Source organism: Astyanax mexicanus, chromosome 2 (genome assembly GCF_023375975.1).
Source record: "Astyanax mexicanus isolate ESR-SI-001 chromosome 2, AstMex3_surface, whole genome shotgun sequence".
NCBI lineage: Eukaryota > Metazoa > Chordata > Actinopteri > Characiformes > Acestrorhamphidae > Astyanax > Astyanax mexicanus.
In genome coordinates this window covers 45597466-45615011 of record NC_064409.1, presented here as the reverse complement: position 1 = coordinate 45615011, position 17546 = coordinate 45597466, and the positions used below count along the sequence as shown (strand labels likewise).

At 37.6% G+C, this 17546-nt stretch overlaps 1 protein-coding gene across 1 annotated transcript in view; it reads left to right on the top strand.

Moving 5' to 3' along the window:
* The window catches only part of ptn (pleiotrophin), a 98252-nt gene that overhangs the window by 63745 nt on the left and 16961 nt on the right, over positions 1-17546 (top strand). The window contains exons 2-3 of the mRNA XM_007235066.4: positions 10727-10815; positions 13657-13830. Coding sequence (XP_007235128.2) covers positions 10728-10815; positions 13657-13830 — 262 coding nt within the window. The 5' untranslated portion in view covers position 10727. The remainder of the gene's footprint in view (positions 1-10726; positions 10816-13656; positions 13831-17546) is intronic.

The following is a 17546-nucleotide window of genomic DNA, read 5'->3' as shown; positions in this document are numbered from 1 at the left end:
AAATAAAATATCCTTTTCAATCACTCTATAAAAATACTTATGAAACCATTTCATCAAACAATTTTATGAAACACTTCTATAAATTGATGATAAAACCATTTAAAACCAAACAATGTAACAACAACTGTAAGCTATCTACAGTGCCCTCCATAATTATTGGCACCCCTGGTTAAGATGTGTTCTTTAGCTTCTCATAAATTGAGTTTTGTTCAAAATAATATAGGACCACGATGGGAAAAAAAAGTAAAGTCCAACCTTTAACTCAAGTAAATTTTAAGGGGGAAATAAAATCCCTGACTAAGAAATAATTATTCTTCATAAAATCACCTGTTCCACAATTATTGGCACCCCTAACAATTCTTAGGAAATAAATTTAATAAAAGTATTTCTGTCACTTCTACAGTAGTTTACGAAGTTGATCAGAGTATGTAGGAACATTTAATTAGTAATTCACAACTTCCTGTTTCCCTGGGGTATAAATATGACGTGACACAGAGGCCATTTATCTTCAACATGGGAAAGACAAAGGAACATACCATTCAAGTGAGGCAGATGTGTGTTGACCTTCACAAGTCAGGCAATGGCTACAAGAAAATCGCTACTCGCCTACACCTGTCCATATCTACTGTCAGAGGAATTATTAAGAAGTTTAAAACAACTGGAACAGTGGTAAACAAGCCTGGACGAGGACGCAAGTTTATTTTGCCACCACGCACAGTGAGGAGGATGATAAGAGAAATAAAAAGTTCTCCAAAGCTCACTGTTACAGAATTGCAACAAATGGTAGCTTCTTGGGGTCACAAAGTCTCCAAAAACAACCATCAGGCGCTATCTACATGCCAACAAGCTGTTTGGGAGGCATGCACGGAAGAAACCATTTCTCACTCACAATCATAAACGCAAACGTTTGGAGTTTGCTAAGCGGTACTGGGACTTCAACTGGGACCGTGTGCTTTGGTCAGATGAAACAAAGATAGAGCTTTTTGGCAACAAATGCTCTAAGTGGGTCTGGCATAACACAAGAACTGAGTATGCAGAAAAGCACCTCATGCCCACTGTGAAATACGGCGGGGGATCAGTGATGCTGTGGGCCTGTTTCTCTTCTAAAGGCCCTGGGAACCTTGTTAGGGTGCATGGCATCATGAATGCTCTAAAATACCAGGACATTTTAAAACAAAATCTGGTGGCTTCTGCCCGAAAGCTGAAGATGGGTCGTCACTGGGTCTTTCAGCAAGATAATGACCCTAAACATGTGGCCAAATCTACACAGAAATGGTTCACCGCACACAGAATCAAGCTCCTCCCATGGCCATCTCAGTCCCCAGACCTCAACCCCATTGAAAACCTGTGGGGTGAGTTGAAGAGGAGAGTGCAGAGGAGAGGACCCAGGTCGTTGGATGATTTAGAGAGAATGTGCAAAGAGGAATGGTCAAAGATCCCTCTTTCTGTATTCTCCCATCTTGTGAAACATTACAGGAGAAGATTAGGTGCTGTTTTGTTGGCAAAAGGGGGTTGTACAAAGTATTAACATCAGGGGTGCTAATAATTGTGGCACACATGATTTGATGTTAAATAATTATTTCTTAATGTGGGATTTTTTTCCTACTGAATAAATTCACTTGAGTTAAAGGTTTATTTTACTCTTTTTTTTCTATCGTGGTCCTATATTATTTTGAACAAAACTCAATTTATGAGAAGCTAAAGAACACATCTTAACCAGGGGTGCCAATAATTATGGAGGGCACTGTATTTGCAGGTTTGCCACCAGTGTTAATTTTGACAACAAATTTTGATTTAGTCTTAGTCATAGTCTTGTGACGAAAATAGCATTTAGTTTTAGTCACAATTTAGTCATCTGAAATGTTTTTAGTTTTAGTCGACTTAATATCATAAGAATATAGTCTACTAAAATTACAGTAAATTTAGTCGACTAAAATGTAAAGGGTGTAAATGTAAATGCTTTTTCATCAGTTCCCTTGAAATATTAACTATACACTTATACGAAATGAAACGTTTAATAACCAATAATTTGAAAGTGAAATATATTTATATATGATTTAATGTATATTATTATTATTGTAGGTGTGTGACTATACATATTTTACATTTAAAATTTTGCTCTAGAAATCAGGTTATTAAACATCTGAATAGTTAAATTATAGTTTGAACAGAGCTGTGGATGCAAAAACAGCTTTTAAATGATCTAGTTTTATCTCCAGCACTAACCCAGCACACCTACTGGAGCTACAGTCTATAAATGAGATCAAAAACACACATTCACACACTGTGCTGTAGAGATGCTCTCAGGATGTACTGAGAGACTTCATGAGTTAAAGTGAGAAACTTATGAGAAAGTGCTGTAAGAAACTGTACACAGACTTTTGGGTTCATAGATTGACTTATTTTATTGTTTTATTTTGGATATATTATTGAGTTCCTTTCTGACCTGTTCCTGCTTTAACACTAGCTATATCTTTCCCACTGTGAGACTAAACAGATGATCTGATCTTAATGAGTGAGTTCTGTATTAGTTCTGTGTTTTAGTGCACTGCCGAGTTAAACCTAACCTAGCTCATGAAATAACATCAGTATTAAAACGCTGCTCTCTGCATGGAGATCTGTGGGACTCTGGTCTGCAGAAGCTGAAAGATTAGTGATGTTTTTACCGGAGATGAAGTTGTTTTTCGCGACGTCAAAGGAGAAATATATCGCCTCTCCCCTCTCTCTCTCTCCCTGCTAAACACTGAGTTAACTTCCAGTCGAGCTCCGTAACGACAGGTTAATTCCAAGGTTTGTAACTGAGCGCGCGGCGCTACTGCAGGAGAGGCGGGTACTGATTGGATGAGTACCCCGCTTATCCCGCCTCTCTACCTCCGCTAAAGTAGCAGTGATTGGATCTCTTCCTAACTGGTCCCTACCTTTCACAGAACTAAATCAGTTCTGATTGGATTTTCGTCTCGTTTTTATTCGTTGACCAAAATGTCAGTTAATGTCGTCCCGTTGTGTGTGCGGAGCCGCTGTCTGCCCCTCCTCCCTGTGTTTGTGCGCAGCGAGAAGGGAGGAGGGGCAGACAGTTCCCTGTCATATCAGAGCGATTTCACCGCAAAATGTTATTTGCGTTTTGCCAGTGTTGGATTGGAAGAGCAAAAATAGGAAAGTACCGCAATGTAATCCATTTATTTTAGGAGAGTAACTGTAATCTGATTACCACTTACTGAAGCAGTAACTGTAACGGACTACAGTTACTTATAATTTGTAATCTGATTACGTAACGCCGTTACATGTAATCCGTTACTTCCCAACACTGATCTGATCGATAGTGCCCTCCCTCCCATCTCTCAGTTGGCTGAGATCCTCTCCGACAGTGATCAATGAGCTAATGGAGTGGTTGAACGCTGCAGCCCGTCTCTGCTGCTCTCCACTCACATGCACACACACATCGACTCTACCCCCCAGTGTCCATTGTAATGGAGCGATGTGGACGGGCTCAGTCTCCAGTGCTGCCCACTGAGCTCGAAAACTGGAGTGAAACTCTCCTCGTTCTCCTGCTGAAATCTGATGAGTCACCACCTCTGTCACCCACTGCTTCCTGCAGGGCTTGCGTCACGTGATCAAGCCTGATGTATCAGGTCTCTTTATTAACTGGCCGGCGGTGGATTCCTGGCACTGAAGTTTTCTGTGAGGTTTCCCCAACAACCCTCAATTCTCATCTACTCTCATTCTACTTCTTTCTATTTTTAACATTCTTTTATCACTCCAAACTCATTCCCATTCAGATCTCCATGCTCTACCTAATGAACAATGGAGAGCAGAGACTTGAAGGAGCCAGAAGCCAAGGATTAATTCAGTCTGAAAGGGTCACTGGGACCAAGGGCCGTTACACATTCTGCATTGATGATGATTTTGGAAGAAGCGTCATCTGTTTATACAGTACAGTATCTCACAGAAGTGAGTACACGTCTCACAGTTTTGTATTTCATGGGACAACACTAAAGATATGACTCTTTGATACAGTGTAAATTAGTCAGTGTACAGTTTGTTTAACAGTGTACAATTTGCTGTGCCCTCAAAATAACTCAACACACCACCATTAAAAGTGACTTTTGCCAAATTGTGCCCAAAGTGTGTCAATATTTTGTTTGGCCACCATTTTTTTCATTGTTATTTTAAAGCCACAGCACTTCTGTGATTCTTAGCAGAGGAAACTGACCTCCATATTCAAAATGTGAAGGTAAAAGTTTTGTTGGTGCACTGCTGCATGTCCTTGGGTGTGTTACAAGTTTGGGTGTATGTGCTCCTGCGTTGCCAAGATAGTAATAAACATCTAACGGTTGACTGTTGTCTAGTATGTTTTCAGTCAGTGGCACACCTTGTGTTTTCTGTTATCAAGATAGCAATATGTCAGAAATGTCCCTAAACACACCTCACTTCCAGACTACTACACCCATTGGTGGGTTACACCCACTTCCAGACACCCATACACCCATTACTGTATATTCACAAGCAACTACGCTATTTAAATGACATAGTTGGAAGATGTGGAAATAGGCTGTTTGCGAGGTAAAAGATTGCTTTGCAACCTTGCGCAGGGTGCAAAGGGTGTAAGATAGAGCCCGATGTGCTCATGTCCTTTGTTGGGGTGCATTTTGGCGCGATTAGGTTTTTACCTGTGTGAAAACAAACCAATCTGAGGGAGAAATGCTTCAAGTAAACAAACTCATCAACTGATTCAGACCAGAGAAACAAACTACAAGTCTGAAAAGGCCATTAGAAGTAACAAAGTTCCTCCAGAACTCCTGTACTAAACATACAGAAAAATTGTGTAAATTAGGTAGTGTGAAATTTACCTTGAGATTTCACTAGCAAATTTGTAGACGTATTTATTTATTTTGTTTAGATACCAGATGTGTATCTACTTTTGTTTTCCTGTCTAGGTATCTTTATTTATTTATTTATTTATTTTCTTACACTCTTCTTGCACTTTTTCTTCTATTGTTTATGCTGCTAAAACGATGCAAATTTCCTCGAGTGGGACAATAAAAGGCTATCTTATCATATCTTATCTTATCTTATCTAAATTAAATGAGGTAAAAATCAAAATACAAGCCTACAACAGTATGCAGTCTACAAACAATTGGAAATATTTGCAGACAAACTCGAAAAAAAAAAAAGAACATCAGCTACACCTCCGCATGTAAAACGCAGGTGGTTGGGGTGCTGAGTGGAAATGGCAGCGATAGACGATAGACAAGGCCTGGGCTGGGGCACAGCATCACAGCATTTTTCTAATCCTGCTCTGCACTCCACCAGCGCCTGCCGACAGCAGGCACAGCCGCCTCCCAGGCAATTACTCTGTCAGCTGCCTCTGAGCGAACGCGTATCCACACCACACAGCGCCATATCCATCATCAGACGCAACACATGAAATCGGCCTTTGTGTTGTTGTAGTTGTTGTTGTGAGCCAGTAGCTCCGTGCTGCTGCTGCTGCTGTGAACAGTCTGTTCTGCTCTGAATGTGCATGTGCATCGGCACGTGCCTGTGTGTGATGTGTAGGCCTATCTATAGTGTGAATGTGTGTGTGTTGTGGTGATGTTGTGTGTATGTGTATGTATAATGCATGTGTGTGTATATATATGTGTCTATGTGTGGGGAAGAAGACCATAGTCTTGGAACAGCATACAGCTGTGATTTGGGCTGAATTGGTTTTCCTCTTCGCAGCCTAATGAAAGCAGGTCTGAATGGCGTTTTTGAAAGACGGGTGGATATATTAGCGTTGAGGATCATTAATATCGAGCACAGGAGTGTTGTATGGCCTTTGCAAATGAGCATTTCCCATACAGCCTGCTCTACATTGATAATGGATATACGATGGGAGCAGGAATGATCACGTAGAGCCAGTGAGAGAGTGAGAGAGAGAGTGAGAGCAGAGAGCTAAAAATATAAAGCGGAAAGACTGGGTTTGGGGAGGAGAGTGAGAGAAAGAGCGAGAGAGAGAGAGAGAAACAGAAAGAGAGGAAGGAGGGAGGGAGGGCAGACTCATGATTAATTGAAACTCAGGAATGGAGATAATGTCGCCGGTAGGCTGTACCTTTGCAGTAATTTAAGCACAGTGAAGCACTTGGGCTTCAGACGCTCAATAATTACCAGCCGCTCACGCTCATTTCTCCTCAGAGCAGTCTGAGTGCCTTTCTGCCGCTCCAGAATAACAAGGGAGTGAGCTAGAGAGCGAAAAAGAGCATTTCTAAAGCAAAGAGAAGGAAAAAAAGCATTTGAGTGGAGCTTTAATGGGCACAAACTTTGATTAAAAGGTTGGAAACACTGTGCCGCCAGTGGGAAGGACTGTAAAGGCTGAGCGAGAGTCGGACTAGCTGAGAGCGGTCACTCTGTTCCAGCTTAGCTCTGTCTATCTTCCGCTTCCACTCTGACTTGCATTCCAATTGGCTACACAGCCACAACACCCAGTTACAATGTTTGTTTTATCTATTCAGTTGTTTGTTTCATGTTAGTTGTGTTTCAGCCCTTTGATAGCTGCTAAAAATCCATAATAATAGAAATAATTTCAGCTAATTTTGTGATAGATCTTGTGAATATTAGCTTGAAGTTCTTTGAGCTCTTAAACATTGTTAATTTTATCAGAGTAGAAGAAAGTAATCATAAATTGTGTTACTGTTCTTGGTCTATTTATACAATTCATTTATTGTGCAGCGTCTAGTCTCATTGTTGTTTTTTTTCTTTTGCTATAGACTATAAGTTTTAAAAAAAATTGTTTGTTCAGAAAGAAGTTTATGTTCTTAGAGATTGGTAATTACATTAGAGTAGACGGGGAGATTGGTTCTTCATGGACATTGTTCTTAAATAATAGGTCTATGCTTCTTCAGTGTTGCAATGTTAATTAACTTAATTCTGAACAGATTTTGCTCATTCAAACAGCCCAAAAATGTTTATAAAAGCTCAGTTTTAACGCTCTACTAACTAAAAAAAATGTCGGGTTTAATTCGGACTCAGTGCTTGAGCCAGGTCAGGCTGCATATTATGGGCTCAATCTAAGCTCTAGTGCTTATTACTATCTTACACCCAGTCAACAGTCTATTTCCATGCCTTGCGCCCGCACTGTTAAAATAGCATCAGAGTTTAGGTGTCATGTCTTAGCCCTGTCTCATGTCTCTGTGTGTGTCCCACGTGACCTGTGCCCCTGTGTCTCAGTACTTTTCCATGTGTTTCTCATTTGTAGCTCCCCTCGTCTACCACTTTGTCTCCGTCGGTCTTTGCACCTTCCCCTGTTGTTTTGTCTCTCCGTGTTCTTCCGTGTTTCATAGCCCTAGTCATTGCCCGTGTTTACCTCAGTTATTCTCTTGTGTATGTTTTCTAGTTTCTTGTTTATTTTCCTCGTTTCCCAGTCCTCTGCTTAGTGTTTTGTTTCTAGTATATTCCTTGTATATATATATCCCTGCCCTGTTTAGTTTTGGTTATTTCTTGGTTATTTTGGTAGTTTCTAGTTTCTTGTTTATTCCTTGTTTATGTTCTTAGCTTTGTTTGTTTCTTTGTTTATTTACTCCCTGTTTGTATATTTATATATATTTAGTACTTCTTGTTTGTTGAGTTTATGTTCACTAGTTCCTCTCGTTTGTTTTGGTTTACTTTATTATTACGTGTTCTTTGTTATTTGTTTATCTTTGTTATTTATATATATATATATATATATATATTAAATTATTCGTTTCATCCCTACCTGCACTTGTGTCCGCCTCCTCGTCTCCCTGCCTGGGTCATTCGTGACATTAGGAATAAATCTACACTGATTGGTGTGGTCTGAAAATGGGGTTCAGTGTTTAGGTAAATCTGGTGTGTTTCTATCTCGGCGGCGGAAAGGAAAGAAAGATGCACCATTGATTTACTTAAACCTTGACGACAGTCAAAAGTCACCCGTCCACATGTTTCTTAGCTTTTCCTCTGCTGAGACGTGCAAAGCACTGCACTGTTAAGATACCAACCTGCCAAAGTCAGAGCATACCTTGTTCTTATAAAGGAATGGCAAGTGACACACTGATTGGTTTATTTCACATCACGCCCAAAACAAACCCCATGATTACTTTATATACGTATTTCAAACATAAGAGCTGCTCAAGGTATATTTTTGCGCACCCACAATACCAAAGACACACCAACACGGCCAAAATCCAGCTGCATGATACGTGGTTGACGGCTGGCTTATAAATCACTAAAATAGGGTCCTACGTGTTATTTGTGGCTGGTAGGACTAATTGACCTAAGCTTACGTGACAGAGTTTAAATATACAGATGTTTTAATGTTAAGAATTCCTCAAAATCTAAATCATCTAAAAGAACCCTATAGTTTGAGATCATTATAAATCTCTAAATTGCTACATTTAGGTACCCAATACATTTTTTTTCCAACAATTGTTGATTAGAGTATGTTTTAGTAGTCAGTATGTAGCTATGTTTGTGTGCTGCTTATGCTACACCGCATGGTCTATGTTAACTTGCAGGCTAACTAGCTAACTATGCTTTTATACAAACTAGAGTAGAGAGGATAGAGGTGCACACGTCTCCAAAGCTAAAAGCTGTTTACTTTTGTTCAGGTAGGGAGAGTTTTTTTTTGTTATATGTGTTTAAAATTTGTAGCTCGGTTAGGCTTTGTGGCCATATAGCTAAGTTAATCATGCTAGTTTGAGCCTGTATTACTCTATACCACGTTTAACTGTTCGTTTGTTATCCTGTTATTAAGTTTATTAGCCTATAAGGTTCAATGTTCAGGTAAATCTGGTGTGTTTCTATCTTGGCGGTGGAAAGGAAACACAGATGCACCATTGACTTATTTAAACCTTGACGACAGTCAACAGTCACCCGTCCAAATGTTTATTTTTTTAGCTTTTGCTCTGCTGAGACGTGCAAAGCACTGCACTGTTAAGATACCAACCTGCCAAAGTCAGAGCATTATATGTGTTCAAAATTTGTAGCTCGGTTAGGCTTTGTGACTATATAGCTAAGCTAATCATGCTAGTTTTAGCCTGTATTACTCTTTACCATGCTAAACTCTTCATCTGTTATCCTGTTATTAAGTTTATTAGCCTATAAGCCTGTTAATATCTGTGAATATTGAGTATCTCTGTCCTTTTGTACATGTTGTATAATGGAGAGAGCGGGTAGGAAAAAAAAAGAGGTACCCAACTCGTCAAAGCTAAAAGCTGTTTTTTCTGTATATCCAGTAAACACATTACGCAGAGTCTGTCTCATTGGTGACCGTCAATTACACTGACACAACCTGTTTTTGAATGAAAAAGTATAATTTTTGATTACACCATATTGCCTAAAGAATTCTTCTACTAAATATTTCACAGTCAACTGTCAGAGGAATTCTAACAATGTGGAAGCTATTGGGAATGACAGCAACTCGTAAATTGACAGAGCAAGGTCAGCAGATTTGCTGACCAGAATTGCACTTGAAACCGTAACCAAATTAAATTGTCCGCCATTATTGAACAACAAAAGGAACAAGATCAGTCAGTTTCCTGAAGGAAAACAGATTGAGATATGGTTCAACTTAAGTGGTTCTCACTTCCAGTCAGTAGTGGTTGCTAAGACGTGTCAGGTGGTTGCTTAACTGTCAATAAGCAGTAGCTGAGGTATCCCCTGTGGTTGGTTAAGTGCTACTAGTGTATTTGTATCATCTGCACACAAGAACTAGAACAGTGCACAAACCCCATTCGTTTCTACGGGGATTCAACAACGTTGCTTTACAAACATGCATGTGAGGGTGTTTGGCGAAGAACAGTGTCCATATGATTAATGACAATGAGCCTGAATATACAGCTCTGGAAAAATTTTAAAGACCACTTTAGTTTCTGAATCGGTTTCTCTGATTTTGCTATTTATAAGTAGATGTTTGAGTAAAATGAACATTGTTGTGTTATTCTAAAAACTACAGACAATATTTCTCCCAGATTCCAAATAAAAATACTGTCATTAAGAACATTTATTTTCAGAAAATGAGAAATGGCTGAAATAACAATAAAAATGTATAAATAAAAAAGATGCAGAGCTTTTAGACCTCAAATAATGCAAATAAAACAAGTTCATATTCATTCAAAACTTTTTTTAAAAGTTAAAAAATTGGTTTTTAATCACAGTTTTCATGCATCTTGGCATGGTCTCCTCCACCAGTCTTACACACTGCTTTTGGATAACTTTATGCCTGGTGCAATTTACTCCTGGTGCAAGAATTTTATCAGTTCAGCTTGTTTTAATGGATTGTGATCGTCCATCTTCCTCTTGATTATATTCCATAGGTTTTCAACTTGGTAAAATCAAAGAAACTCATAATTTTTTAGTCTCATTTTTTTTCAGAGCTGTTTATGTAGGCAATTTATAAAACAAACAATCATATTGTTTTAAGTGTGTTTTATTTACAAGTGTTTATGTATATTTTACACTTTATCTAGTTTCATCCAGTTAAGAGAATCCCAAGCATAAGACAAACCACTGTTGATTTTATTGAAGAATAAATTAAATTTTATTTAATTATAGATGAATTTGGCAATTATTATATCTCAATTCATTATATCTCAATTCAGACACAGTTTTGTGAAATGTTCATAGTACTGCTATAAAATAAGAGTTTGCTCAACTTGTATTTAAATGAACTTTGCATGAACCTTGGTAAACATATTCTAATGGGTTTGTAACCTACACCTGTGCTCTCTCCCAGCATGCAGCAGCAGTGGGTGTGTGTGGCTGTTCTGGCCCTGTTGGTTGTCACAGTGATGCTGGCAGAAGGCGGGAAGGCGGAAAAGCAAGGTGAGAGCAATGTGTCAGCGCGAGTGTTACTCAGAGCAACTAATCCATTGTGCTCCTCACTCTGTATTCTACACCAGCACTGTTCATGTGAATGGCCTGTATAGAACTGATGTCCACACACTGCCTGTCTAGGACAGTCTGAGGACACCTGTCCTCCTCTTTTTAAAATAAGACTTTTCTCACTGTTACACACAAAAGTTTAGCTGAAGTAAAACATCTATTTATTAATATTATCAATCAATCAATCAACTAACTTTTCATTTCTGTCAGTAATACATAAAGTTAACCCTCATTTTCAATGCAATTGAGCGTTTAAAACTTAAGGGACTGAAAAAAATAATTTAAAGTCAAGTACTTAATCAGGTGAGCTAAAATAATGAACTTAATATAACCTATATATAGGTTTATTGGTGAATTTAAAATAACCAGACATGAAAAGAACACTAAACATATTCAACTCAAGTAAAAATATTATTATTGTGAAGACAGTTTACAGGTTTCACTTTAATAAGTAAAAATACCAGTCTAAAATCTACCAAAGCACAAGTAAATAGTAGTTAATTTAAAATTACATAGAGTAAAAAATACTTAAGGGGCTCTCTTGTTGTAAAATGACAAGAGAATATAAATCTCAGTCATATTAAATGATTATTATATGATATTAAATGGAAAGTTCAGGTTGAAGTAGGGTTGTATAAGGAACCTAAATCTAGTCAGTGTATCTCTGTGTATAATTTTTCTGTCTGATAATACACTGACTTGGCAAACGTATCTCATAAAACTAGTTATCATTTTAACATTTGCACAGGTGTTAATTTTGATGACTCCATCTTTTTATTTACATGTAAAGAGATGGTGATTTTAATAGGACATATTTTTTTCCTTTCAAAAATGTTCATAGGCTAGCTAAACTGTCATGAAGGTAATTATCACTATTAACATGTTAATGTGTGAATTTGATCTACAGACCTGCAGTTATCAGTTCAGATTAACATTACTTATTTACCTTAGATACATTGCTTTTTGGCATTACTTTATATTCCGTTGATTGTTGTAAAATTGATTAGGTACAGCCTCCCTTAATGTAAAGGACAGCTGTGTTTTGAATACATGAGGTAGGCTGATGCTAGTTATCAAAGGTGGAAGGTAACTAATTACATTTACTCACATTACTGTAATTGAGTAGATTTTATCAGTAATTTGTAATTTTTAAGTAATTTTTAAATTAGGTAATTTTACTTTTACTCAAGTTCATTTTGACACAATTAATTTACTTCACTACTTTGGAAAACTCCTGAGTAAAAAATGAACTTGTTTGAATAAAAAAAAAGAAGAGTTTTGTTCTCCATGGCAGTGCAGCTGAACTTCTCCCAGCAGTGTTTATTACGGTTAGCAGGAGAGACGCTGTGTGAATCTGCTGTGTAGTCTGGGGTCTGTGTGCACGGCTCGGGGGAACCGGTGTTCTGTCGAGTTTTGCTACACATCGATATGTTCTTCTTTACGGCACCAATATTTTTTTAATAATATTTCCTTACGTTTTTATTGGAAACATTAAACAATCTGCTTGAATGTCAAAAAAACATGTTAATAGCAGTTAAAGCAAAGCAATGGCATGTTAAAAAATAATAAAGAACTGTAAAACTATAAAATTACGGTAATTATAGGTAATTATAGTTACCTATATGTCCATAACTTTTTGACAGTAAAGAAAAGAATGGATCATCACTTGTTCTTTAAAATGTTTTATGGGGTGGTTAGGGTTAGTACTGCCTGAAAGGTCCAAATTATTTAATTTAATAATTATTTAATTTAATAATTATTTAAAATCAAATAAATAAAAGTAACTATGTAACTTTTACTCAAAGTAAATTTTAAATTGAGTATTTTTTTACTTTTACTCGAGTAGATTTTTAGATGGGTACTTTTACATTTACTTGAGTAGAATTTTAGCAAAGTTAAAGGTACTTTTTCTTAATTACAATTTTTTCAGTACTTTTTCCACCTCTGCTAGTTACCAACAGGTTGCTAGTTTCAACCAACATTAGCAATGTAATCCACTGATGTCTTTTGGGGTTATTGCAAGTCTCTTACCAGCTATACTGTGAAAACACACCATTAACTTACCTTTCCTCAGTATTGGATGTGATTTCAAATGTACCAAAGAACATTAACTTCCAAAAACATAATTGAAGTAAAAGTATTAGTAGTAGTTTTTAAGTGATCAAAAAATACTCAATTACAGTAACTACAGTAAATAAAACTTGTTACTTTCCACACATATACACTTATCATCAAAAATGCGTCCAGATGAAGGTGTTAGATTGAGATGTCGTATGTCTCGGCATGAAATAGTAAAGATCTTTCAGTAGAGGGGGAGCTTTGACCCACATTTTTACACTAAAGCAAACACACTCTGGTGTGTTCTTCCAACAGGACAATGTTCATTTGCATACATTTGCTCTCAACATCTCTGTTGCCAAGAGCTTGCCATAAAGGCAGCAATGCTATGCCATGAACATATTATATTGAATATTAGCAGACCATTCCAACTAAAAATGTGTGGGATGCTACTGGATGTGCTATCAACACTCCACCCCACTGGAAAACATCTTTCATAATAAGTAGTTATGATTCAATAGATAATTGATGCTGGAAATTTATGGAAACTTAACATTGTAAAGTGTTACTGGTTCAGGTATTTTAGGACTTCCTTGATGTAAAGCTATTTATTTTATACTATTAGTATTTGTTTGCTGTTTATGTACTGCTGATGCATTATTTAACTATTGTTAAATGTATTTTTGTGTACACAGTAGTTTGTGTGTGTGTATAATTCCACAGGTAAGAAGGAGCGTAAGTCGGACTGTGGGGAGTGGCAGTGGAGTGTGTGTGTGGCGAATGAGGGCGACTGCGGCCTGGGCACCAGAGAGGGCACTCGCAGCGGCACTGACTGCAAACAGACCATCAAAACACAGCGCTGCAAAATCCCCTGCAACTGGAAGAAGCAGTTCGGCGGTGAGCACACACTCATATAACCTTGTTTTTCTATTATTCCATTATTCCAGGGGTAAAGTGTCCCACATGACATATACACATTTTGTAGATCATAACAAAAAGAATATCTATCTATCTATCTATCTATCTATCTATCTATCTATCTATCTATCTATCTATCTATCTATCTATCTATCTATCTATCTCTCTCTCTCTCTCTCTCTCTCTCTCTCTCTCTCTCTCTCTCTCTCTCTCTCTCTCTCTCTCTCTCTCTCTGTGAGTGGATTAGTTTAATAATTTCCAAAGTTCTCCTGGAAGAAGGCCAGTTCATAAAGTTAAGGCAGTAAAGTCAGCTCTTCATTAAAGTAAATATAATAAGCTGATTATAAGAATAAAGAAGGAGACTAAACCCTACAGACATCTCACTAAAACTAAGAAACCTTATCAATTAGTGAACAACAGCTTTATTGTTGCAATCCGGGCAAATTTTAATTTCTAAGCCATAACTAGACACCACAGGAACACTGTTTATTTTATGACTTGTGGATTCATAGTAATTTTTTAATTATTATTAATGTGTAAGTAGTTAGAACAGGGTAATTTTGTTTCCTCTTAAGGTTTCTTCCTATATTTTATTATGAGGTCTTGGTACACTTGGTGGCCCCCTGCTGGCATGGGAGGTGCTTAAGCGGCTGTCTAATTTAAGTAATAATCATTTTTGCGATTTGATTGGATTTGAATTTAGATATTGGGGTGGGATTACGTAAATGATGACTAAACCCCACCCCTAAATATCAACCAGTCCAGTCATAGCTTTTATAGAGAATGATTGGCCGGTAAAAGCCCCATCACTATTTCCATGTGGTGACTGATGAAAACAAGGCCCTGTGGCCCTTGACATACAGTAAGGGTCTTTAATGACAAACAGTGCAAATAGCTTCTTTTTTATCATATTAAATGGCTACTTCAACCCAAAGCAAAATAAATAAATTAAGTGAAAAGTACACTGCGAAAAATCCATTGGCAAAAACTAGACAAAATATTTGCAAATTAATACAAATCTATGTATATTAAGCAAAACAATTTGCCAATGGGGTAAGCAAAATTTCTTACAAAAAGCAATGGAAAAGTCTCAAAATGAGTGAAGTAACACCTAAATCAAGCAAAAAAGTCATTTTTTTTGGAAACAAGAATCAGAATAACTTGATTGCTGCTTGATTTTGAGTTCAAATGACTTAAAATAAGGTACAAATTCTAAGTAAGAATGATTAAGATAATTATCCCTAAAATAAGCAACATAATCTAACACTTACAATGCTTAGTAAGACAAAAAGTCTTATCAGAGAAGAAAATAAGATTTATTGGCTTAAATTTAGAAACTTTCACTTGCTAAGATTTAGTTTTTTGCAGGGTATAAACATTTAAGAAAAACTACAGTGGAGTTACCTTAATCAGAATGAATGGCAGTTGTCTTTGTTCAGCAAGAGACTACAGTGGTTGAAATAAACCAAATGTTAAATCACCTGATATCAGTCAAATTCTATTTGACCACAAACACTTGGAGGAGTATTTCCTTGGAGGTTATGCCTGCCAAACTGGATAACAAGAAAGGCACATTTTGGGAGCTTTTGGATACTTTCAATCATTGTAGCTCGAAGAACATTGGCACTAATTGGCAGAGACCTGAACGGACATGTGGGATCAATTAGACGTAGCTAAATCCAGTACCATGGACAATAGGGGACTGGAAATGAAATTAAATAAGGATGACCTGCACATTCTAGACTGTGCAAGATTATGCAGTTTAGCCAAACACAGCTTGCCACCTACTCTAGTGAAGTGCTTGGGCCAAATATGACCAGCTAAGAGTCAGAAGACTGGTTCAGAAAGAAAGTGGAGATAGAATGCAGAGCAAAGAGCAGAGCCAGCAGGGAGACTCTGTGGAAGAAACAGTCACTAATAGCAACCAACCAGGGCCAATAATGTGGATTGACCTAGTGACCCAGATCCACAAGTTTCCTTGATAAGCAAATATGGTCTAAGACAGGGTTTCTCAAACGGGGGGCCACGGAGCACCAGAGGGCCACGAAGCACCCTCTAGGGGTCTGCATGGCTCATCCTCAGAGGGAGACAGTAGTCTGTATTGAGCACCGATATTTTGTGGCCCATAACTTGAAATAAAAATTTAGTGTAAGTACGGCGCGTCCGCAAGAAAGACGCATCCTCTCCCCGTCCACCAGCACAGCGCATCCTATTCATTTCAATAGAGAGAGCCGCTTCATGAGCGCAGCCCCGCCCTCCGACAAAAAGTTCAGCTGAGCTGCGACTTCACACACACTCAAGCCTCTCACACATAGAACAGCAGCCTTTCAAACACGGAGGAGAAGCTGAAAACGGATTTATAGGACTATAGATCACAGTGAGGTTGATTAAAAATCTTAAACTTATGATTGACTACACCTGTTGCTTCATTTGAATTAAAAAACATCACGGATACGCCCACACACACGGCGAACCGAGACATCAGGTGTTCTGTCGAGTTGTGCTACCCTTTCAAACCGTGCTACCCTAATGTGTATATTTAAAGGTAAAAATACAAAAGAAGCACAATATTAGTGCATGTTTCCATGATTTTAGATATTTTATTATTATTATTATTATTAATAATATTATGGGGGCCTTGACGCTTTCAAGTTGTAAAGAGGTGGGCCGTAAGGTAAAAAAGGTTGAGAACCCCTGATCTAAGAGACAGGCAGTGCATTCTTGGTGGTGGACGAAGCTCAATGCAGACCAATCCAAAGATACTGTTGGACCCTTAAAGCAACAGTGGGAGGGAGTGCCATTAACAGAAGTGCTTTTTTGTCATAAATATCAATTATTTGAACATGCAGTCAACCATTTCTTTGAAATAAAGGAAATAAAGACATTTTAGATAGAAAATCAAAGGAATTAGTGGAATCGCTTTTAAACGTGCTTTTTAAATGTATTTCGTAACCATCTTCAGCTTAGAAACCTTGTAAAAAATGAAGTAAATACATTAGCAGTACACATTTTGAATAGTTATATACATGTTATTAGATTCAGAGTTTAAAAATATATATAAAAATAATAATACTTAGTTTAATTTGAAAGAGTTACAACAAGCAAATAGCATCCATTCAGATGAATGGCCCTTATACAGGATAAAGTGTGCTCAAAAAATATAACTAATACAGACTGTAGGGCCCAGAACGAAGAAATATCAAATTTCTTCATAAAGCTGCGCAATGCCTATTTTTGTTGGCATGTAGTGAAATGTAAAAGCGTGCGTTAATAAAGGACAGTACATGGAATGTGCTGCTTTTGTCTACTGATTATACCATGCAAAACACTTTGTCCTGTATTGCATTAGTAAGCATGACAGAAATAACACTGCAGTGTGCGGTTATTATTTGTGTAGCTGTGGGAGTGGAGGGAGGAGGTACTAATTAACTAAGCAGCAGCTGGAAAAAAGAGAGGGAGGCTGAGAAAAAAGGGAAAGAGAGAGAGAGAATAAAGTTTAGTAGAAAGTGGTGAGCATGATTTTGTTGGTCAAAAAAACAGCTTGTTCTTCCCACACCACAAATGAGCAGTTTCTAATTTAATAGGAAGCTATTTGTGATTTGTGTCTCTGTTGATTGGTCAGTAGTAGGCGACACCTGCTGAAGCAATAACAGTGGTTAAAAAAGCTGGAAGGAAATTTTAACCAGGCTCTGAGG